Source organism: Guillardia theta (assembly GCF_000315625.1).
Source record: "Guillardia theta CCMP2712 unplaced genomic scaffold GUITHscaffold_138, whole genome shotgun sequence".
Taxonomy (NCBI): domain Eukaryota; class Cryptophyceae; order Pyrenomonadales; family Geminigeraceae; genus Guillardia; species Guillardia theta.
Window position 1 is genome coordinate 79,387 of NW_005434536.1, and position 23,169 is coordinate 102,555.

Genomic DNA, 23,169 nt, shown 5'->3' on the forward strand with positions numbered 1-23,169 from the left:
GTTTCCCGCGCTTTTTCTAGCCCTTTCCCCGAAAAAAAAAACAGCATCCCTTCTTTTTATGTTTTTTTCTTAGTTTTTTTATTAGATAATGGCGGTTTATTTCAACCTCTACGGCGCGCGTCATGGCGGGCTGGGCTCAGTCAGTCAATGGCGGTGCAGCCCGTTTTCGCTGTCCAGCTGGTGGACGAGGTCGTCGAAGCGGTCGCACAGGTCCCTGACGAGTACGAGGGCGTACAGGGCGAGGGCGACGGCACAGAGGTCGAAGACGGATAGATCGAGGGTGACAAACATGCCGGTAAGTGGTGCCGGCGAGCGCCGCCGGCTGTCTTAAATAACAGCGTTCCTGCAGGCGTGCCGCCGTGGGGTATTAACGCCCCCGTCGGAAGCACCCCGGAGATGGAAGAGGCGAAGCGGGAGAAGCAGCTGGCGAAGGACCGTGCGAGGGAGCGGATCGCGGCGATGGAGAACCAGAGCACGGCGGACGACCGGATCAACCGTACCTTCGAGCTTTACCCTCTGACGAGAGACGAGCAGGACACCTGCGCGGCGCTGCTGGAGCCGTGCAAGCACACTTCCCTCCTTGTAATGCCGACGCACCGGATCAACGAGCTGGGGGAGTTCCAGGGCTTCCGCTTCAACGCCGGGACCCACGTTTCCGCGGGGATCCTGCCGATCTCGAGGAAGATGTTCTTCGGGACGACGATGACGGAGTGCATCTCCCCGGGGGGTGTCCAGAGTGAGCAGGGCATCAACCACAAGGCGATCGAGCTACTTTCAGATCTTCAGTCATGTAGAGAACGAATGCAGCGGGTCCTGCAAAAGATCCAAGAAGAATCGATGCATAGCAAGGCGTCCTTCCAGTGCATGCCGGTCAACGCCTACGGGGCGCACGAGGAGGGCGACGCCTACCTCTCCGACTTCCGGAGGTACGCGGATTCGAAGTATTGGGCTCCCGAGCCCCCGGACTTCGTCGGCATCTACCACGGCTTCACCCGCGGCTTCATCAACGACATCCGGGAGCACAAGCTCTACATCGTCTGCTCCGGCGGCCTGAACTACGCCTCGCACGACTTCTACAACATGATCCTCGACATCGGGGACAGCGTCACGGCGGGGGACGTGTACGAGAGCGAGGAGGTGCACTGGCTCCGGAAGGCGTCGCAGCGCTCCCGGTGCAAGATCATCAAGGCCGTCGCCGACGAGTTCGGGCTCGACATCCCCGTCCAGCTCGACACCCACGAGCACTCCACCCGCGGCAGCCACGTCGCCGTCCCCACCACGGAGACCCTCCACCACGACATCCAGAGGACCGCCAGGGACGTCGTCTCCGTCTACAACCACGCCTGCAACACCGAGGCCGCGGAGAACGGCGTCCTCTGCCCCATGCACCCCTGCGAGGGCGTCTGGCTCTTCCAGGGGCCCAGGGTCAACTGCAACGGCTACCAGTCCTACGGGTCCGGGTTCGGCTCGCAGTTCATCTGCGGCGCGTTCCCCACGGGGTCGTACCCCATCGCAAGGATGCGGAGGAACGTCAAGGGCTTCTACGAGACGCGGAAGGACCCCGTGAAGGTCTCCGCCATCTCCATGGAGATCTTCCAGCAGAACGTCGTGACGGTGCCCGGGAGCATGTTCGAGATCGAGCACCAGGCCAACCAGAACCTCGAGCTCAACCTCGAGTACTTCTCCTTCGACGAGCCCTTCATGAAGAACCTCGAGGCCATGCAGTGGAACAGGGACAACGGCGTGGTCGAGCTCATGCCGATCATTGTGGGGCTGGGGTGACAAGATGTTATAGATTTTATTTGAAACACTTAGCCATAACGGGGCAGGAAGCGGTGGTCAAGATCCATGGGCTCTGTTTTACGGATATCGGGCCACCCCTCGATGGGCCAATTGGTTATCACGTTCAAGTACTCATTGGGATCGGGATTCCATCCTTCTTCTTGCTTTTTCTTCATCAACTTCAAGATAGGATTGATACAAACGTTCATGTTTTCCCTTATGTCAGTCTTCCATCGAATACCCATGTCGTCGAAATAGGACACACCGGCCTTCTGGTCTATCAGGCACTTCAGGATAGCGTAGAGTACGTTTAGTTCATGGTAATCAAATAGTATCGTTTCAGGTGGGTGTTCGATATGAAACTCCAAAGGCTTGTATGAGTCGAAAGAAGATTTCTTGGTATTGGCATCCAATCCGTTCCAAGCTTCTTCATACATGCGCAAGATGCTTGTCAGATTGTCTTTGAAATCAATCTTGTACCATCTATGAAGAGTGAGCATGTTGGAATCCATGTATGCTTGAATGAATTTTGTTGTATCGATGAAAGCTCTCAGTAATACTGCCATTCTAACCTTCTGGGGTTTATCCAGAATCCTAACGGGTACCGAGCCCGGCGGCTTCGCTCCAAGCGGCATTGGATCTCTGCACGACACCCGCACCCTCACCACCTCGCACGGCACCGTTTGCATTCTTCTCGAAACACCGCACCTGCGGCTTAAATAAATCACCGCTGTGTGGTCCTACCAGATGGAAGCTTCTATGGGTGACGGTTTTACCCTCTTTCCGCGCTCATCCCATGCATGCGTGTTCTTGCGCTTGTAAAGGTCCCGTTTATCGTCCTCTCGGGAGTGATTGTGCGTCCGGTAAGGTTTGTAGATCTTCATATGGTTTTCATACTTTTCGATGAGCTGCTGGTAAAGGGGTGTCACCTCCCGTTTCAGATTGTATCCATCCGGTAGCATTTCCAGTGTCTTCTTCAGCCTCTTCACCGACTTTTCAAGTGTATGTAGATCTACACTACTCGGACTCGCTCCCTCCACGTCCATATCATCATCACCATGGCCATTCAAAAAAACACCATCCGCATGGAACGGCTGCCTCGCCACCCTCAGCCTCACGACCTCCATCGTGTTCTACGCAACACGGGGAGGGTAGTTTTAAATACCACGGTATGGGAAGACGGGGAAGTATTATGAACGAACTTTACTCGAAACCTACGCACGGGGCACTAGTACAATGCTGCTCACTGGCCGTCACTGTCAGATTCTTCCGAGGAGGAGGAGGAGGAGTCAACCTTCTGGGTCTCCTGAACCATCTCTTCGCTACTGTCAGAGTCGCCGTCACCGTCGGCCTTGCGATTATCAACTAGATAGGTAAGCTCATCTGTCATTTCTTTGGGATAGATCGGAGTATCCTGTCCCTGGACTTCCAGTGGGTGTTGAGAAGTGTGCTTGATCCATTTCACTATCTTCAGGATACCAGTACGGACGAAGATAAATCCTTCGACATACAAGGATCGGACCATAACCTCTAGCTCTGCAATGGACTTGATCTTGACCAGCTGTGAATTGATCTTCTTTTTCAGCAAGGCAGATCTTTCCTGAACGTTTCCAAGATACTCGATGACAGACGCATAACTGTCATTATGGACCATATCCTTCCATTGCTGGATATTTGCATGGTGATCTTTGAGTTTCTGATCACCGTAAATTGCATCCAGGAGCTCTGTGAGCATATTCTTCTGCGCATTCTTCAGGACATAGATGGCATCTCCCTCCGTGAAATCGATATCCTCGATTTGACTGTATTTTTCATCGTCAAAGAGGGTGTTGATCATGTCCTGGACAATCTGCTCTTGTCCTCCATTGTACGCATCCATATCTTTGTCTTCAAACAGTTTACGGTGCAGCTGGTTGGAACGGAAGTAAGCACGGAGGTACGCCACCTCTGTCTTCAAGGAGTCGTATACCCGCATGTCCTGCAGGTATTTGACGTTCTCGAAATCAGAGATTATGAGTGCGCGCATGGCGACATTCACACAACCAATATCTGAAGCATCGATTGGTTTGTTCTGAAGTACTCCTTCGTTGTTGTAGAATACCTCTGACATTGTTTTGAACAGTTCGGTCATCGTCCGCATGCCGTCCCTTACATAGGATGGATCCTTTTTGGCGTAACAGGACAACGACTGGACTCTCTCTATCAATTCGTGTTGGAACTGTTGAAAGTCTCTGTACTTCTGTCTCTTGTCTGCGTCGGTGAGAGCCGGTTGATCCGCTGCAGGTTGCAGAGCCTGACTGTAGCTCTGTGGGGACCGTGGGCGATTCACGGCCTGGACATTTTGTTTGTACTTTGTCCCGATTCGGGGTTGACTTTTCGGCATGGTAGGATACGCGAAAGAGCAGTGCCGGGCGTTTGCAGCGCACTCTTAAATACGGTCACCTCCGCCTGCCCCTGCAAAGGCGGGCCTCCGCCCTCTCGGCCTCGCAGGCGCGGGCGGCCCTGCAGTAGTCGCCGACGTCGCGGACGAAGCGGGAGACGTGGGCGGGGAGGGCGTGCCTGGAGCAGAGGGAGACCTGGATGCGGGCGCCGAGGTCGGCGAAGAGGAGGGTGGTCCGCTCGAGGCCGTTGGTCTTGCTGCAGTGGAGGCAGCGCCTGGGGGCGGGGCGGGGCGGGGGCGGGGCGGGGCGGTGCCCGCAGTCGACGCAGGTGAACTCCGTGCCGCTGAAGGCCCAGCGCTTGCACCCGCCGCAGACCGGGCAGAGGTAGTAGGTGACGCCCTGCACGACGAGGACCTTCCCGAGCAGGTCCACGGCGACGACGGGGAGGTGGGAGGCGCAGGAGACGCAGATCAGCCTGCCGGTGTGCATGCAGAGGCGGAGCTTCGTGGAGATGGCGTCGGCGTTGGGCTTGTTGCAGCAGCGGAGGCAGAGGTGCACGCGGGAGACGCTGGCGAGCTGGGCGTGGTCCTGCCCGTAGGTCTCGAGCAGCATGCGGGCCTGCGTGGCGGCGAGGTTGCAGGGCAGCGGGTGGACGCGGCAGCGGGCGTGGAGGTGCTCGATGAGGTGGAAGTCCTCCACGGAGAGGTGGGGGTGGAGCTCGGAGTAGACGCTCCAGAGCACGCCGGGGGCCTGCGCGACGTGCATCTCCCGGGCGACTTCGAAGAGGTGGGACTGGGATGGGGCGATGCGCTTCCACTTGGCGACGGGGGGTTGTGGGGTTTGGAGCGCCTCCTGGCCCGGCTTGGTCAGGTACGGGCAGGGAGGGTCCTGTCCACCTGGGGTGTGCAGCGGCTCCTGGTGGGGGGTGTTCGGGGGGCGCACCGGGTACGGCTTCCAGGGCAGCGCCCAGAACGCGTGGCCCTCCGCGTCGGCCCTGGCCCTCCCCATGCGGAACTTGCACGTCCGGACGCAGCGCTCGACGAAGGTGGCGGCGACGGCGCTCAGGGAGTCCCACGTCCAGCGGGAGTCCTGGAGGCCCTCCTGCCGGAACCCGTCGCAGATGTTGGGGCAGATCTCCATGAAGGTGGCCATGCCGTGGACGTGGGAGATGGCGTCGAGTTCTGTCGTCAGGTACGTGCCGCAGGCGTGCCAGAGGTACTCCATCATCGACAGCTTGAGCAGCGGGAGGTGGCCCTGCAGGAACTCCGCCTGGGCGCGCAGCGGGGCGCAGAGCAGGGCGCGCAGCTCCCCGGCGAGCCTCACCCTGCAGCGGAAGGCGGGGCGCTTGGCCGTGCTCGGGTAGAGCCCCAGGAGCAGGCCGTGCAGGATGTTGATGAGCACGGTCGCGTGGGGGTGGGCGAACGCGTCCTTGTCGAGGAACGCCACGCGGTTCCGCTTCAGGCAGGGCATGCTGTTGCAGATGACGTTGACGATGAGGTTCGTCTTCCAGTCGCGGTGCGCCAGGCTCTGCAGGATGAAGCGCCCGATGTCCGGCAGGTTCTTGTGGTGGTAGGCCGAGGACGGGTGCGGGACGAGCGACTCCCGCGGCACGCTCCTGTAGAGCCCCGGCGCTGTGGTGGCCAGCCAGCACGCCAGCAGGCGGGCGTCGATGAGCAGCTGCGCCCTCGTCTCCCCGGCATGGAGGAGCACATGCAGCCCCGCAAGCTCCGCGTCCAGGACCGGGTCCTCCGGACAGAAACTGCCTACTTCTTGGGATGATTCTTGGAAGGTTTCCTGGAATCCCCCCCCTGGGACCCACCCTCCGCGGGGCGGCAGGTCGGCCTCCGACAGGCACCCGAGCGGGTGGATGTCGAGCGGCTCCCTCCCCGGTCGCATCACGGCGACGCTGTCCAGGGGGTTGCCGGCCGGGCCCTGCGGCCTCCTCGCGGGGGCGAGCCTCACGGCCCAGGAGGGGTCGATCGAAAATCCTCCCACGCCACGCGGTGCTGCTTCAGGTGCTTCACCCCGACGTTGTTCAGCACGACGGAGTAGCGGTTCCGCTGGTGGGAGACGATGGGGAGCGGCATGCAGTGCACCGGCCCGCCGATGGGGCATGAGAGCATCACCTGCCTCGCGTACTCCCCGGGCTGGTCGCAGATGTTGCCGTGGCTCTGGATCACCCCGTTGAAGCGGTTCCCCTGGTACACGATGTCATAGAACATGCTCTGCGTGAGCTTCCGGAGGCACAGGACACAGAGCTGCTGTTCGTTCGGGAGGGGCTCATTTGGCAGCCGGAACTCCACGCAGGTGAAGGGGAGCGCGGGGTCGATGAACATGCACTCGCAGTTGATGCCCATGGAGCACGGCCGCTCGTCCGGGTGCGGCTCCCGCATGTGCGTCTCCTCCCACGCCTTCGTCACGATCTTCACCGGCGGGACCTGCGAGAAGCAGCTCTCGTCGTACGCCCCGAACAGGTTCTGCATCATCTTGATGTAGGGCTGCCGTGAGATGACGCTGTCCAGCGAGAGGGTCTGCGCCGGGCCGCTGCTGCCGCTCTCGTGGATCGCGCAGCGCAGCTCGTTGTAGACCCCGGACTCTTGCGATGGCATCCCCTCGAGGTCCTCGGGCGTCACCTCCGGGCAGGGCGCTGGTTCTTCGGCGCCGAGGGAGAAGACGGTCTCCACTGGTTCTATGGGGATGGCCTCTGCTTTCTTTTCCTTTTTCGTCTCTGTCTTCTTCTCTGTATTCGCCTCTGCCTTCGCCTCTGCCTTCTTCTCCACCACCATGCGCTTCTTCTTCTTCTTCGATGCGGACGGCTCGGACTCCACCGGCTGGCCCTGGCTGCGCTTGGCACCCACCCAGGACTCCGGGATGTTCATGCTGTGCCGCTCATCCCCTACGAGTGTGTGGGTGGCAGGTGAGGAGCATAGTCTTTCTTTTTTTAACAACCCTGTAATATACACACATATATTCTAAGGCTGGATCTCGTACTCAAGCTCCACCCTCGCCGTGAAGTTGCAGTGCTTGTTGAGGAGCTCGGTGATGGCGTCGACGGAGGAGGGGTCGTTCCTTCCGACCATCTCCCCGAACTCCTCCTTGCGGATGGAGTCCCAGTCGCGGCCGTTGAGGCGGTGGAGCTGGACCTGGAAGGTGTTCAAGTCGCGGGTGGATACCTTGGATAGGACCTTGGTGCGGAGTAAGTTACACATGGTCTTCATCACCTGGGTCGCGAGCTTGTAGTACTGCCCGTCGACGAGGGGCTGCTCGTCAATGTCAGCGGAGAGTACGTCCTTGTTGCACCTGAGCATCTCGATGACGGGGTGGTCCTTGTTGACGAACATGTAGGGGCGCTTCTCGAGGTTGATGACACCCTCCGTCTCGAGGTTGTTCTCGTTGTACTCGGGGTACTTGTGCCGCCATTCCAGGCTCTCGCTGGAGGAGTTGTCGGCCTCGTGGATGACGAGGGCGTTGGTGTTGCTGGTGTTGGGGAGGGCGGTCATGACGTAGCGCTCGCCCGTCTCCGTCGCCTCGTCGGGGTTCAGGCAGCTGACCGAAACGCCCAGAGAGACGGGGAAGGTGCTCGAGTACTCGAGGATCTTGGCGGTCTTGACCCTGGCGCTGGAGAGCGCGTTGACGGCGGTGGTGTGGTCGAGCGAGCTGTCAAAGGCGTCGTACAGGCCGAAGACGGCCGCCTGCTTGCCCTCCCTGGGCTTCCAGGTCGCCGCCAGCTCGCCCTGCTTCTTAAAGTTAGCCATCGTGCCGGAGATGTTGACATGGATCCTTCTGCGGATGGTGATCGGGGTGTTGGACTGGAGGTCCTCGGGGGTAGCATCGCTGCTGAAGACATTCTGGTTGTTCTGGGCCATGGCCTGCTGGGAGAGCGCCTGCTGTGAAGCACCTCGCGAAACGTCCATCACCACCACCTGTTCATTGCGCTCGATCAGGATCTTAAATACGGGCTGGAGGCACGGGTTGGAGGCGTGAGATGGGCGAAGGTGGGGATGGCTATAAAGTTACCGTGCCTTCGATCCTGGGAACATGCCCAGACAGCAGCCCATCCTGGAGACACCAATCCTACTCACACACGCACCCCAAACCCCGGTCCACGCCCTGGTCCGGCTATCGCGGAATCAGGGAAACACGGTACTACTCGAGGAGAGGATCAACATCCGGCACCCGCAGTCCCTCTCGCTGTGTGCCCAGGATGGTGTGCGGGAGAGGGTGGCCTGCGATCCGCACGCCCCGCACGCCTCGCGGCTGGTGATCCGCAGGGACATCCTCCCCCCGGGAAATACCATAAGTGCCATGCTGGTGCGCATGCGGGACACCGTCACGCCCATACCGCTGGCCACGGATGGAAGGTTTGCCTACTTTTACCAGGTCCAGCACGAGCTCTGCATCAACCCACACCCGGCACCGCCCCCCAACCTGCAGGGTCACATTCGCATCAATGGTACGAACCCACTGCTGTTCAACGACCCGAGATACAAACTGGAGATCTGGTTCAAGGAGGGCGAGGTGCAGTCACCTGCATTGAATCCACCTCCACCGAATCCATCTCCACAGGATTCACCTCAGCCGAATCCTTCCAAAAAGATGCGAAGCATGGAAGAGGAAGATATAAGCTATCTGTCATAGGAAATGCCAGAAACAAGAAATATGGAAGCCCTCTCCAACGTCCTGGAGACTGTGACCAGGATAGAGAGCGCGCTGACCTTCACCATAGTGCGCTTCGTGTACAAGACCGTGGGCGCACACCTCGATGCCGTCTCCATCGCGTTCCTCAGCATCCTGATCACGGCGCTGTCCTACAACACGCTGGCGATTCTCGGAAACAGACCAACGACGATCAGCATGCTGCGCACACTGGCCTACATCGCGGAGCTGGTCCGGAAGTTCGCGGCGCTCGTGGGCATCCAGGCCATCATCCGCTCCGTCCAGCCCGCAGACCCGGAGGCGGCCAGCCTCTTCGAGCAGATCGAGTGCTTCACGGTGTCGCTCTGCATCCTGATCCTGGTCTGCGTGCTGCCGGCGAGCTTCCGGGAATCACCCGACGGGCAGCAGTTCCTCCGCCTCGTGCTGTTCATGTTCGCGAGCAACACCGAGTTCGTCGTGCAGAGGGTAAGCTTCGGCTGGACGCTGCCATACCTCAGCATGGCTGGCTTCTTCGCCCTCTCCCGCCTGCAGCACTTCCCGGGTCACAGCGCCATCACCGCCACGGTCCTCAGCGCCGTCATCCTCTCCCTGACCAACATGATGGTGCTGGCCAGCTGGACCATCTCCGTCACCTCCACGGACAAGTTCCCGCAGATCACGCAGCTCGTCAGCCTCCTCGTCATCTTCGACGCCCTCTCCCTCCGGTACCCGGACTTCCACACCATGCGCGACTACGCCGTGTGGCAGGGTGCCGCCCAGATCCACGCGCTCATCGTGGCCCGCGAGGTGAACCGCGGCTCGGTCGCCACCGTCGCGATCTTCGTCGCGCTCGCGCTCCAGGCCTTCCGCCTTTACCTCCCCCGCACCACCGCCCTCTCCGAGCTCACCGTCCTCATCCTCATCAACACCATCCTCGGGATGGTGCAGCAGGCCGTCAACGCCCTGCACATGGCCGACACCGTCGTCGTGATCGTCCTGTGGATCACCGTCATCCACATCCTCATCACGGCGGTCAATCGGTGGAGGGAGAGAGCAGACTCGTAATCTGTAACCACCTAAGCTCTTCCGAACAATATATAAACATAGACCCAATGCACCCCGCATACAGCGCCCCGGCCGCGATGGAGGGGACGACGCAGGAGAGCCGCAGCTACACCAACAACTTCATGCTCCCGCAGGGGGACGTCGGGGTCAACCTCGGGGGCACGATGACGGCCAACTCGACGACCCCGACGATCCAGGACTACGAGGCCGTCTTCGGCCCCGCGGCACGGCAGATCAAGGAGGACACGCAGCGTCACAAGCGGCACCAGAGGTGGCACCTTCCCGACGTCCTCAAGGGCTCGAACACCTTCCTCGCGGACCGCGTGGACGGGCTCATCACCGACGCCACCAACTCTCCTTTTACTAGGAATATCCTCCCCTACGTCTACCTCGAAAACCCCGACCAGAAGCTCAAGTGGAACGTCTGGAGGTTCGACGAGGGCCTGGCCACGCGCGTGCCCTACGAGTCGGCTGCTAGGGTTCTGACCCAGAGTAAGACCAGTCAGGCCGCCTACATTACCAGGAACGGCATGGCGATCCAGATGGAGCACAACTTCATGATGTCGCCGGCTGGACGCGAGAATTTCAAGCGCCAGTTAATGCAGCTGGTAGGATCCATACAGATGTCCAACGACCTCGACGTCCACCACGCGCTGCTCCTCGCCCCCAACTACGAGGCCCACCTCCGCGAGAAGTACTACACCACCGAGAAGACGACGCTGCAGCTCATCCGTCAGTACGTCGACAGCTACGGGCTCATGCAGAAGCACCCCAACGCTCTTGACATCATGATCGAGGACGCGAAGAACACCCTGAAGACCTGGGGCTCGCCCCCACCCACCTTCCTGATGTGCAACGGCGCCCTGACCATGCAGATGACCTTCAACCCGGAGAAGACGCAGTACCTCACCAACGGGACCGGTGGTCCTCTTCTTTTGAAGCAGGGACCGGATTTGCCGTCCTATAGGGGGCTGAGTATCATTCACTCCAGGAAGTTCTCCATGAACACCGGCGAGCCGCCCAGGGACGTCCTCCGCAGAAGGTCCCGCGTCGCAGAGCACTACCGCATCAACGGCACCGTCCGCGAGCTCAGGGACAACAAGTGGCGCTTCTACGACCAGTCCAAGGATGGGACCTTCGACCTCACCTTCAGGGAGCTGCTCGAGCACTCGTGGATCGACTCGGATATTGCAGGCAACGTCACCAAGGATCACCGTCCACGACCCACCGTCGTCCGTCCAAACCGGGAACCATACAATAATCCCGATTTCAAGCTCCTCTCCGCACCTCTCCAGCTCACCTCCCCAAACCTCACCGCGGGCGACATCGGGGTGCACTACCCAGAGCAGGCGGCCAAGGAAGCGGAGGGCTACCACAGGCTGCGGGCGGAGGGCAACCCCTACCACGCCCACGACCTGAACGCGCTGAGGGTGCGGGACAGCATGGACGGTGCGCTGGCCGTGTCGGCGGGCCTGGGTGGCATCGCCCCCTCCCACGCCATGGCGGTCGACAACGTCTCCACGATGCTCGCCGGCAACAGCGGCGTGCTGCACTGGGCGGCGCACCAGTTCCGTCAAAGTCGCGCCTCGCTGAAGGCACCCGAGGGCAAGCAGGACGTGCTGGCGCGGGAGGCCGTGCTGCTCAAGGCCAAGCGCCTGACACTCAAGGGTGACTCCCTCCACATTGGGTACCAGACGATCCCCAAGGACGAAATCACCGAAGCCCAGGCGGAGTTCAGGAAGCGTCCCTGGACGGCACTGGAGATGTCGGCGGCGGTGGGGGTCGTCGGATCTGTGCTCTTCAACGGCATCCGCGCCCCCAACGCGCTCAACCCCCAGGTCCCGGAGTCGGCGGCGCGGGAGTTCGTCCCTTTCATCCAGTCTTGCTTCTGCCGCTCGATGATGGACTCACCCCTCTGCAACGCGCTGCTCTCCCACGTCAACGTCCCGCTCGACCTCCAGGGGGAGTTCCTCTCCTTCCTAGGCCTCGCCGACCTCGGCAACCGGGAGGAGCTGGCCGCCGCCCAGGCCGACCGCGACAGCCCCTACTGCTCCGTGCTCATGGTCAAGTACATCTCCCACGCCCACCCCGACGCTGGCGTGCGGGGAGCGCTGCAGCAAGGTACTCGAGTCCCTGGCCCCCGAAGTCTCCCGCCAGCTCGATGACACGCTCCTCGACTACAGCAACAAGGTGATTGACTCCCTGGAATCCGGGGCTCAGGCAGGCCTGGACGTCATCTTCCTCACCGGACTGGTCCAGAGCTCCACCTCCGAGCGTCTGCGGCCCCGGCGCAAAGACGCCTGCACATCCTCGCGACCTCGACAATGCACGTCAACGCCTCCGGGGACAGCATCAGCGACTCCCCAATCTTCAACGGGGACAGCGACGACGAGACCAGCGCACAGCTTGCCTACAACGGGCTGAAGCTCGACTCCGACGCCGTGCTGGGCACCGAGTTCCGCTGCTACCCCTTCCCGCTCACCTCCGCCGACCTCTCCTCCGTCGACAGCATCCTGCAGCACAGCCGATTGGCGGAGTACCAGTCTCTTCCCTCGACGTGGAGGCACTCAGAAAGGACGTCCAGTGCTTTTTTGAAGCTCAAGACAGCCGCGACCATCTCCTCTCCCACCTCTACAGGCTTGCCTTCGCCAGGATGTTCACCAGCGTCATGCACTACGCTAACGACGCCGCCGCCCCGGGCTGCGTGCTCGCCGCCAAGAGCGCGGTGGGGAACGTCAGGCACACCCTCGGGGCCAGGATCACCAGCTCCCCACTTGTCATCGATACACCAAATATTGGACTCAACTTTGAAAACACAAACAACGCACTGACGTTCGACGATATCTACAACACCATTGTATCTGACAATGAGACGAACGCGACGCAGACCGTTATCAATGAGCTTCAGAGGCGTAGTCCACTAAATCCAGCAAGAGGTGGGATTGGACCTGCGCGTGTAACACCAGCCCCCGTCCCCCCAGCAGCACCCCCCGCCGGAGTTGTCGGAGCCCCAAACCGGAACCCCCTCCTGGACTGGTACGTGGATATCGTATGTGTGCGCCCGAACATCGAGCACAACATGCTGGCGGCGATCATGGGGAGGGGCGGGACGGGCGAGCTGGGGGCGACGTACTGGGGCCAGACGGAGATGACGTGCTACGACGACGGGCAGCACGGCATCTGGGGCATGCAGTACAAGTACCACGCCAAGGCCCTCGTCCACAACGAGCGCAACCTGATCCGCCTGTGGGACATCTGCTTCGACGGCTACAACGGCGGGATGGACGACACGGTGGTGGATTGGAGGGATGGTGCCGATCTTGATCAGTTCAGGAAGGACACGAGCTCGATCGACAAACCCTACGAGGGAAAGAGCATGTTTATCATGTCTTTCTTCGTACCACCTAACCACGAGAATCTCACGAAGATCAAGCAGCCGTGGCCCAACCCCATCGTGTTCTACGACCCGCACTCGGCCAACACAGACGACCGCCTGCCGATCGACCCGGACAACCTGTACAACACGGTGAAGCCGGAGATGCGGGTGTTTACCAAGGACTGGTACCGCGACAAGTACCTGCACTACCTCGCGCTGCTCCCCAACTTCAACCAGCTGCACGCGCTGAGGAAGGTGGCGGGGCAGCAGACGGTGCAGAACGAGACCAACGTCTGCGCGCTCAGCTTCCACGGCGACGTCGTCACCTGCGCGCTGGGAGGGTCGGAGATCAGCAAGGTCCACGGCGCCGGCCACCTGGGCCACTCCTTCCAGGGCGTGGCGAGCGTCAGGGAGGGCAAGGGGCTCAGGCCCATGATGCAGCCTTCTCTGACGAGGCTTATTTGATTCGTTATGATTAAATTTACTCACTTCTGAAAACACAAATTGTGCTCATTCAGGGAGGGACTACGGCCACCCGGGCCTGGAGCTCCTCCAGCGCCTGGATGCGGGCCTCCGCCTTGGGCGCCGTCTCCGAGCAGGGCGCTTCGGAGGCGTCGGAGCCAGCGCGGACCATGTAGCGGAGGGGGAGGATGAAGCGCCCGGTCCCGGGGATGGTCTTGTACTGGCTCTTCTGGGAGGCGGTGCTGGCGCGGTCGCCATACCCGACCCTGGCCTGGTCGTGCTTGACCTCGCCGCAGCCGCGGGTGCGGAACGAACCACCTCCGCGGGTCGCCTCCTCCCGCTCGGGCTTGGGCTTGTGCTCCACGAAGAAGGTCATGTAGACCACGCCCGTGCTGTCGGTCGTGACCTCGGTGTATGGGTCCTCCGGGAGCTCGTTGCGCTCGACCGCGCGCTTCACCGTGATCTGGAACTTGCCCAGGCCGTTCTGGTCGATCGTCTGGCTGTTGCGGTAGATCGGCACGCTCCAGGGGACGCCGTCGGTGCTGTCGGGGTTGAGAGGGGTGTCGCCGTCCTTGTCATCCTCGGGGAACTTGGGCTCCTTCGTGTGGATGAGCACGGCGATGGAGTAGTCGTTGGAGTCGGCATCACCGGACTCGGCGGTCTTCACGGACATGTTGCTGATGCGGGAGAGCAGGACTCCCTCCTCCGCAATCACCCGGTAGGCCTTCCTGTCGCCCTCGTCCAGGAGGAAGGTCTCGACGTCATAGGCTTCGCCGAAGCACAGCCTCTCGTACTCTCCAAACTCCGAGCTCCGCTTCCCCTTGCAGAAGTCCAGGTCGAAACTCACCCTGTACTCCACCCCGTCCTGCCCGGTGGTGGCGTACTGCAGCGTGATCTTCTTGTCCGTGCTCTCGGCTAGCATGCCGTGCCTGGTGGCAGGGGCGTGGGAGTGGGGTTGTTTAAAAAGGGGTTCGCTACGTCCCCCCATTTTTTTTATTTTTTTTTCTTTATTTTTTTTAGCCCTTCAAAAAAAGTAGCCCGTCCGCTCCCGCCCTTTCCGAAGCGCGCGATGCCATGCAGAGTGCGGCGGGACAATAGCACAACCCCGCGTACCACCCCGGACATCTTCTTCTACCTCCGGATCTACAAGGACCTCATCAAGGGTATGGAGCACATTGACTGCAGCACGGAGAACTTCCTAGGAAGGCTGGACGCGGATCTCATGTCCTACTTCTTCCGCGGGCAGATATGCGGGAATTTCACAAAAGATGAGGCTGTCAAGAACATCGGCATGGCCCTCCGCCTCGCGAGCTGCAACCGGGCTCACCGCCGCTGGGTCCAGGCATTCATGACCACCGTCGACTTTCTCGGGGCATACCACAGCCATCTCCTGAACTTCATCCGCATGGACCAGCGCAGGGCCCAGCACCGCGCCAACCAGCTCGAGCTCCTCCGTGCACTCAGAAACACACACGGTGACGCGGCACCCAGACCCACGAAAAACCAACCGATCACCTTCCAGGAAGTCACCCGCATCCTGCGCCTGACGATGCTCTCCAACTGCACCTTCTGCGGGGGGTCCAGCGGCATCCTCTTCCATGAGCTCAGCTGCAGGGTGTGCTTCGACTGCAAGCGCACCAGGATCGTCAGCGACGCGGACGTCCGCTCCAAGCACGGGCTCAGCAGCGGCGAGATCTGCGCGCTCAACTGCCTCATTCCCAGTGAAAAGCTGCACCTCACCTGCATACAGAGCAGCACCGCAGGGCACTGCAGGGACTATTCCGTCAACGTCCACTACTACCTCACCAGCGAGGCCGAGTCCCACCTCGATCACGCCCGCTCCCTCGCCGCCGACATGGGATGGGGGAGAGGGTGCTGCGCCTGCGGCGGTGGATCCCATGTGTAAGGATACGGCAGGATTAAAATATTGAGCGGTTTATTAAAAACAACTTTGTGCTCTTTACGGTAAATTACGGGAGGTACTAATCTTCCTACTCCTCGTCATCCTCCTCCAACTCCAAGAAAGAGGCACCAGAATCTGTGTCGGAGGCAGAATCTGTGTCGAAGGCAGACTCCGTGTTGGTGACAGGCTCCGTGTTGGTGACAGGCTCCGTGTTGATGACAGGCTCCGTGTTGGTGACAGGCTCCGTGTTGGTGACAGGCTCCGTGTTGGTGACAGGCTCCGTGTTGGTGACAGGCTCCGTGTTGGTTGTTGCAATAAAGTCGATATCAACTACTTTTGCAACAGATTCGGCAAAATCACGGTTCACGGTTTTCTTCCTCTTTTTTGTGGTACCTTGTTCATTGTTCCCACTATTTTGCTTATTCTTTTTCGTGCTACTTTTTTGCACGTCCTTGTCTTTTTCAGCGGATTGTTTATTCCCATCACGCTTTGAAAGGATTGCATTGCCGTGTGACATTGCGTAAATGAATTTTTTTAAAAACACTGAATCATTTGGGTTTTGCATGTATGTCCTGCAGGCCCAACAGAGAACGATGCGAAGATAGTCAGCATAATATGGCAAAGCAGTGGTTTTCTTAGAGTCGTTTTGCAGTAGAAATTCAACTTTATCCAGGACTGTGAAAAGGTATCGGATAGCAAACCAGATGTGGGAAGGGGTACGAACCTTCTTGTAAACCTGTCTGGTGATATGGTGAAAATACGAATTTGCAGGTGTATCGGCTTCTTTGGCGTTCACAATGTTGCGGCTGATGTCAGCAATTTCTTCGTCCATACCCTTTGGTTTACAATTCTCGATTTTTACCCTGAGATTAGGCAAGTCATGGATGCGCACTTTTCTGGGATCTTTCACTCCGGGATTGGTAATATTGAGTATATCAACCATGACTTGTTGGACATCCGGATCCATTGCAGACTCGGTGTTTGGAATGGCCTGTTGTTGCGACTGTTGTTGCAACTGCTGAGGAAGAGGTGCTGCAAATATTTTGTTAGCATCATGAACTTCACTGTTATCGCCTACACCAGCAAGAATGCACAAATTTGTGAGAAATTTGCCAACAAAACCTGGCATATTGTGCGTGATCACAAAAGGCATCGTGGTCTTAAATACGGATACAAATAGTAAATTATTTTGAAGATTTTTACTCTAGAACTATCAACGTCTACGGACTACTTGGTGTGAACCAATCGATCTGGTTCACCGACATCCTTGGGTGGTTAGACGGGATTGAATGGCGGGACATGGATCCAGAACCTCACATGATCCTGCAAATTCTCCTTCAAGCAGAATGAACGAGTCCAGCTATTATATTCTTGGAACGCAGTTTCTATCCCGCCATACTTCTTCTCCCTGTAGTACTCCATGAACTTCTCCTTGCCATTGGGGTCATCCTTGCACTCCTGTATCTTGGCGAGCATCTCATCGACGATACCTTTGCGGAAAGCTGCCCTGTACTTCGCTTCCTGCTTCTTCCTTTCCTTGTCAGCAACCGCTTTCTGCTCCTTCGTATCGTCGTCAGAAATGACGATGGCTGTGATGGGGCGCTGTGGCTGGGGCAGCTGCTGCACTGGCTGGGGCTGCTGCACTGGCTGGGGCTGCTGCACTGGCTGGGGCTGCTGCACTGGCTGGGGCTGCTGCACTGGCTGGGGCTGCTGCACTGGCTGGGGTTGTGGATCGACTCTGGGAATGATGCGTCGCTTTGGCTTGACCGGCTGATCCGCGGTAACCTGCCGCTCCTCGGTGGGAGTACGGGGACGTTTTTCGCGGGGTGGCTGCTGAACCTGATCTTGCGGCGCCTGCATTTTCGAGTCGGTTTCTTCTGCATCACTCACATCTGACTCGATTAATTCATCATCTATCGCAAGAGGGTTTATGATAGGGAATGTATATTTGACCTCCAATTCGTAGGATCTACACTGTTTGTGCAGCGTGCTCACATCATTGGTCAGATCCTTTAATGCTTTATCATAAGCCTTCTTTTCTTTTTTGGTGCATGTGGCAACGTCAATCGGATTTTCCTGCATATCCTTGATTCTCCGATGGATTATCTCTGCATTGGATCGAATTGTTTGTTCTTGTTCTTCGAAATCATTGATCAAAGGTCTCGATCTTCCTTCAACGGGTTTACGGAATTCATCAAGCGTGGGTATCTGTGAATTTGCATACACTCTGGTGTTCTCCCATTGTTGAACAGTAGAGGTCTTCATGATTCTGACAAGATTGCTTTTCTCCTCGTCTGTATACAACGAGAATTTTACGACTGCAGCATCAATAGCCTCTTGTTTCTTGGTCTCGTTATATGTCCTTGTTTCATGGTTTTCCTTGTTGACCCGATTCCAGTCCTTCCAGAACTCATCGTTCGATTCGTAATCCTCTCTTGAAGGAATGTCTTTCATCTCCTTGGGTTCGAAATGTTCCCAAACATAATTGACAATACCGCAGAGGATAGCCACGGGGAGGAAGAAGACCACCTCGGACTTCGTGCCATCGACGTCGTATTTCAATAAATCGAATGCTTCAAAAAACTCAGTCATGATGCGCGGTGCCCGGCTGCGGCAGTTTAAATACAGCACTCTGCACTACAGGCTAGGCGCAGGGGCGTGGCGGCTGGCGGCGTCGAACATGGCGACCTCGATGACCCCCTTGGGGTTGAAGTTGACGATGGCGGCCCCCGCCGCCCGGTACCCCATGGAGTGGACTGCGTTGATGTACTTCTTGATCTGGTTCTCGAACCTCCTCCACTGCGCGCACACCTTCAATTCTACGAGGTAGTTGCCCGTCGCCAGCTCGACGAGGAGGTCCAGCTCGCCGATCTTGGCCATCTCCCCGCCCGGGAGCCGCTGGACGCAGTGGAAGTGGGAGATGTGCGGGACCTGTCTCCTCGCCATCTCCATCTTGATGCAGTTGTGGTAGACCGCCTCCTGGTGGCTCACCCCCAGGGTGTTGGCGATGCACTGGCACATGAGGAGGAAGTTCAGCCACTCCCTGTTGGTCTCCACCCCCTGCGTCTGGCCCCCGTAGATCACCAGCGGCCAGGTGCATGCCGGGTCGGACGGGTTGATGGGCCGCAGCAACGGGTATGTCGTGTCCGACGGGTCTGCAGGCGGGTCCCCGGGCTCGAACATGATCACGTCCGGTGTCTCTTCCTTGTCTTCCTCCCTCCCTTCCTCCTCCACGCGGAACCCGTCCACCCGCGCAATAATGCCGTGCGCCATGCTCCTGAGCAGCCGGGTGAGGTGGGACTCGACGAAGCCCCGCAGCGTCTGGTCGCCGCCGATCCTGGTGCGCTCCGCCACGCAGCAGAAGCCGGAGATGTGCCGGTTCCCGGCCTCCTTCCCCCTCCTCTCCAGGTCCTTCAGCAGCACGACCAGGCAGCTCTCCGCCCGGATCGTGGCGCGGAAGACGTTCCGGGAGTTGTGCCTCAGGACGATCTCCTTCCCCACCAGGTTGTAGTCCGCGGGCATCACGTTGGACAGGATCTCGTACCCGAAGGTGCTCCACTCGTAGCCGTGCGGGCGCCGGGCCTTCTTCAGGCGGGACAGCATGGGGTTCCGTGTGGTTCCGTGTAAACGGGCCCGCAAGTGCGGCGCTTGCAGGTCTTTTTTTTAGAACGTTTATTAATCAAAGCCAACAGACCAGTAGAATGGAAGGCTTAGAAGGCTTAGGCCTCGATGTCGACCTCGCATTCGCCGAGAGGGGAACAGTCCAGACCTTTGAAACGCAGGAACCGCATGGTTCTCTCGTCGTGCTTCAGGATGGCATCCTTGAGGGGCTGGATGCGGGTCTCTATATCCTCCCTCGAGAACGTCGTTTGGTCGCCAAGGTACTTGACAAGCTCCTCGGCAGGGTCCCTGGTGCCGGCGGAGTCAGCGCCTGGGAGGCGCTCCTCCATGGATAGGTTGCAGAACGCTCGCAGGCTCCTGCGATCGATGCCCTTGATGGCCTCGTAGTTCTGCTTCAAAAAGCGCCACATCTTGCTGTCGGTGCAGATGTCGCAATCCTTAGCGAGCATCTGCTCATCGGTTGCGTCCATGTCAGGTTTGTAATGCTCCTGCATACTATGCAGGTTTCCGGCCGTGGTGGGGCGCACCTCAGAGTACATGTACCGATATACATTGCCCACCTTGTGAAGGTACGAAGGGAGGACCATCATACCGTCAGAGAGGAACACGCCCTCCAGCTTCTGCTGGTCGGTGACCACGAAAGTGGTGAAAGGTGAATGGATCTTTACGAACATCGTGCGGGGCGAGGCGGATGGGAGCTTTAAATACGATCGCAGATGACTAATCATCTGCAGCCCTTAACACAAAACAGAACCCTATGAACTACATGAAGAAGCAGCCATGCAGACTCCGGCACGCCGTCTCGCGGCAGATGTGCCCGACGATGCCGTCGTAGCTGGTGTCGATGAAGGGCTTGACCCTAGAGCTGGCGAAGCAGCGCATGCAGCAGTAGAGCCTCCGCCCCGAGTTGATGCAGCGCGTCTCGGCGACCAGGCCCTCCGTCCTGCTGATCCTCCCCGGCAGCATGCTGAGCTCGAGGGTGTTGGTGTGGAACTGGAGCAGGTTCCCGGCGTGGGCAGGGTCGACGGGGATGTAGGTGAGGTAGCGGTTCCCAAAGCGTGGGATGCCGGTCTTGTACATCTTCAGGAAGATCTCGATCGGGTCGACCTGAAGCAACCATTCGGCCCACGCCGCCATGTCCGCCTCCGGCTCGAACCCGGTGAAGCCGTGCACGCCTGGGGGCTGCGGGGTGGGAGTGAATGGGACCAGCGCGAGAGTGTCGTCGTTGGGTCCGTCCTCGGGAGGTGGAGAATCGATAGAGTCTCCAGAAAATTCATCCTCCCCGTCCTTTTGGTTACCGTAATAATCACTGAAACCGTAAGGGAATGTCATCTCATCATCCATCATTTCGTCGTCTTCGAAGAAGTCGTCGTCTTCCTCTGCTGGAAAAAGCTCAAGGGGAGACCAGGCTTGCATATCCTCGTGGCAATACAGAAAATCGGTTGGGGTGTCGGTGAGTTCCTTCGCGGATGACATGTCAGGCCGGCGTGGGAGATGTGGGAGGGAACGGATGGGTCGCGTTCTTATAGGCGCTGCAGGGGAATTGCGACCCAAGATGATTGCGTCCCATGTCATTGCGACCCATTTTTTTCTTTTTTTTTTTACAGAATTGCGACCCTCTCTTATTTTGTTTACTCTGTTTTTTTACCATTCCTCTTTTTTAATGAATTGTTTTTTTGATGGATTGGCCATGCACGGAAAGCGCCTGGGCCATCCCCGGGAAGATATAACAAGCTCCCCACAATCCACCACCAAACCCTACCCCCACCGAATCTCCCGAGGATGTCGCTCTTCAGCCTGATCGTGAAGAGCATCGTCTTTGCAAGCTGCACACTCGTCTCGCTCTACTCCACCAACGAGAGGCACATCACGCTGGACCAGCAGGTCACCAACTCGAGCGTCTGCGTGCTGCTGGGCTGCACCTATTTCCTGGCCATCAAGGTCGTCTCCCTCGTCATCGCCAGGATGACCAACCGCGACCGCGATCCCAACTACAACGAGGTGGAGCCGGCCGAGGACCGCGAGCTGGAGGAGGCGATCCGCGACCTCGAGCGGCAGGAGAACGAGGAGACGGACCAGAACGAGGAGGAGACGAGAAGGAAGCATCAGGAGACCATGCGCAAGGCCCAGGAGTTCACACTCGACCTCGACGGCACAAGGGACAACGAGAGCACGGCGCGCTCCTTCCGCTCGTCCGTGGCGCTCCCGCTCCGTGCCAAGAAGGAAGAGACCATCACCGAGTTCCAGGAGATCATGGAGGTCTACCGCGTCGTCTACTTCATCGGGCTGAGCATCTTCGTCGCCTCATACACCGTGGACATGACCAACGGGCTCTCGGGCATGTCGCTCATCACGGGCATCATCATCACACAGGTCCCGGAGACGATTTCCTTCATGCGGCACCGGAACCCCGAGCCCCACGTCGCCGTCAACCGCTGCTTCAGCCTCTTCTCCTTCATCTGCGTCGTCGCCGCCATCCTTGCCTTCGCCCTCAACGCCTGCGCCAACCACACCGCCCCGGACGACCTCGTCCTCTGCACCCGCATCGAGAACCCGAGGGTCGACGTCCTCTTCGGCATCGCCCTGCCCCTGGGCGCCACCCTCCCGGTCATCCAGGCGCAGCACACCCGCATGAACCGCGTGACGCTCTACAAGGCCGCCCCCTTCGCCTGCTGCATCGCCTGGGTCGTCTGGATGTTCGTCGGGGTGGACAAGATCAACAACATCACGGGAAACAGCCCCCGCGACATCATCCTCTTCCTCCTCAACCCCTTCGTCAAGGGCTGCGCCGTCATCACCCTCCTCTCCGGATGCATGCAGAACAGGCGCATCGAGACCGCCACCATCCTCGTCTTCATCCTCTTCTGCAAGGAGGTCCACCAGCACAGCCAGGACAGAGAGATGATGAAGTCACTCGTCGTCGGGCTCGCCTTCAGCTCCATCTCCCTCGCCGTCTGCATCATGAAGCACGTCCCCCTCGTCTCCGAGTCGCTCACCAGGATGGCGGCGTACAGGCTGTAGGCAGGGTATGCGTAAGAATGAACAAGCACAAGTATTACACACGTTTTTTACTCACAAAGACACAAACGAACTCCACTACAAGAAATTATCGCCGTGCAACAAACAAGGGGATTAAACAGCCTCACTGGATGTAAAGACAAATTCCCCATCGACGATGTCGAAGTTGCACTCCTCATCGAATTCAGCGGCAACTTCTCCATCCACGATCTCAGTGTTGCACTGCTCACTGGGTGTAAAGACAATTTCTCCATCGGCGATGTCGATGTTGCACTCTTCACCGGATCCATGAGACGCCGAACATTCCGGTGCAGCTGATGGTATCTTCCAAATAATACCATTTAGCATGCGGTTATACAGTTTCGATTCAAAGGCAATGGTCTTGGACAACAACACACTCAAAACAGACACAGGATCATTTCCATGTGTTGCATAATACTGCCTGAGCAACTGCATGCGATCTTCTCTGATACGAAAACCCGGACACATTCTGAGGCAGTCCTCAACGAAAACACATCTAAATTGAACACCGAGTAAATTCACATACTCATCGCCGGCGAGGTATCGATACACCACGCATTCGGTCAAATCCACGAAGCAGGAGTCGAGGTAATTACGATTGAAACACAGATACTTATTTTTCCGAAGTACATCGATATCATATCTGGATATAAATCCTACATCTTTGAAGGAATCGTGCAATAAACCGAAGGTTGCGTCAATATTGCGATGTCCAAAGATTCTATGACGCTTCAGAGACTTGTAAGCCTCCGCGGTAAGAGCAATGTAATTACCCTTAGAGGTATCATTGGATTGACATCGTTGGAAATACACTCCAAGAATCATGATGCGTTTGTAGGTGTAGATAGAAGGTTCGTTCTCATCATGCACTTTTCGATTCACGAAATCAACGAATATCATCGTGA

General features: G+C 58.4%; 9 protein-coding genes across 9 annotated transcripts; 3 read left to right on the forward strand and 6 right to left on the reverse strand.

The window, feature by feature from the left end:
- Positions 1-88: 88 nt before the first annotated feature.
- GUITHDRAFT_118992 (hypothetical protein) lies at positions 89-1,782 on the forward strand (the record flags this gene model as incomplete). The annotated part of the gene is made up of 3 exons (XM_005821739.1): positions 89-153; positions 211-302; positions 350-1,782. 3 exons carry the CDS (start codon positions 89-91, stop codon positions 1,780-1,782), a joined length of 1,590 nt encoding a protein of 529 aa, XP_005821796.1.
- A 29-nt stretch (positions 1,783-1,811) lies between these two features.
- On the reverse strand, positions 1,812-7,042 carry GUITHDRAFT_146927 (hypothetical protein; the record flags this gene model as incomplete). The annotated part of the gene is made up of 5 exons (XM_005821740.1): positions 1,812-2,490; positions 2,527-2,774; positions 3,077-4,154; positions 4,225-6,069; positions 6,126-7,042. 5 exons carry the CDS (start codon positions 7,040-7,042, stop codon positions 1,812-1,814), a joined length of 4,767 nt encoding a protein of 1,588 aa, XP_005821797.1.
- Positions 7,043-7,135: 93 nt separating this feature from the next.
- Positions 7,136-8,077, reverse strand: GUITHDRAFT_146928 (hypothetical protein; the record flags this gene model as incomplete). The annotated part of the gene is made up of 1 exon (XM_005821741.1): positions 7,136-8,077. The coding sequence occupies one exon, from the start codon at positions 8,075-8,077 to the stop codon at positions 7,136-7,138; it is 942 nt and encodes a 313-aa protein (XP_005821798.1).
- Positions 8,078-8,468: 391 nt separating this feature from the next.
- Positions 8,469-15,607, forward strand: GUITHDRAFT_146929 (hypothetical protein; the record flags this gene model as incomplete). The annotated part of the gene is made up of 7 exons (XM_005821742.1): positions 8,469-8,681; positions 8,802-9,838; positions 9,928-11,984; positions 12,084-12,420; positions 12,501-13,596; positions 13,796-14,536; positions 14,852-15,607. The coding sequence occupies 7 exons, from the start codon at positions 8,469-8,471 to the stop codon at positions 15,605-15,607; spliced, it is 6,237 nt and encodes a 2,078-aa protein (XP_005821799.1).
- Positions 15,608-15,692: 85 nt separating this feature from the next.
- GUITHDRAFT_119001 (hypothetical protein) lies at positions 15,693-16,733 on the reverse strand (the record flags this gene model as incomplete). Its single annotated transcript, XM_005821743.1, has 1 exon — positions 15,693-16,733. One exon carries the CDS (start codon positions 16,731-16,733, stop codon positions 15,693-15,695), a length of 1,041 nt encoding a protein of 346 aa, XP_005821800.1.
- A 146-nt stretch (positions 16,734-16,879) lies between these two features.
- GUITHDRAFT_146931 (hypothetical protein) lies at positions 16,880-19,207 on the reverse strand (the record flags this gene model as incomplete). Its single annotated transcript, XM_005821744.1, has 2 exons — positions 16,880-18,212; positions 18,246-19,207. The coding sequence occupies 2 exons, from the start codon at positions 19,205-19,207 to the stop codon at positions 16,880-16,882; spliced, it is 2,295 nt and encodes a 764-aa protein (XP_005821801.1).
- A 116-nt stretch (positions 19,208-19,323) lies between these two features.
- Positions 19,324-20,701, reverse strand: GUITHDRAFT_146932 (hypothetical protein; the record flags this gene model as incomplete). The annotated part of the gene is made up of 2 exons (XM_005821745.1): positions 19,324-19,945; positions 19,992-20,701. 2 exons carry the CDS (start codon positions 20,699-20,701, stop codon positions 19,324-19,326), a joined length of 1,332 nt encoding a protein of 443 aa, XP_005821802.1.
- A 306-nt stretch (positions 20,702-21,007) lies between these two features.
- On the forward strand, positions 21,008-22,246 carry GUITHDRAFT_146933 (hypothetical protein; the record flags this gene model as incomplete). Its single annotated transcript, XM_005821746.1, has 1 exon — positions 21,008-22,246. One exon carries the CDS (start codon positions 21,008-21,010, stop codon positions 22,244-22,246), a length of 1,239 nt encoding a protein of 412 aa, XP_005821803.1.
- A 111-nt stretch (positions 22,247-22,357) lies between these two features.
- Positions 22,358-23,164, reverse strand: GUITHDRAFT_146934 (hypothetical protein; the record flags this gene model as incomplete). The annotated part of the gene is made up of 1 exon (XM_005821747.1): positions 22,358-23,164. One exon carries the CDS (start codon positions 23,162-23,164, stop codon positions 22,358-22,360), a length of 807 nt encoding a protein of 268 aa, XP_005821804.1.
- Positions 23,165-23,169: the final 5 nt, after the last annotated feature.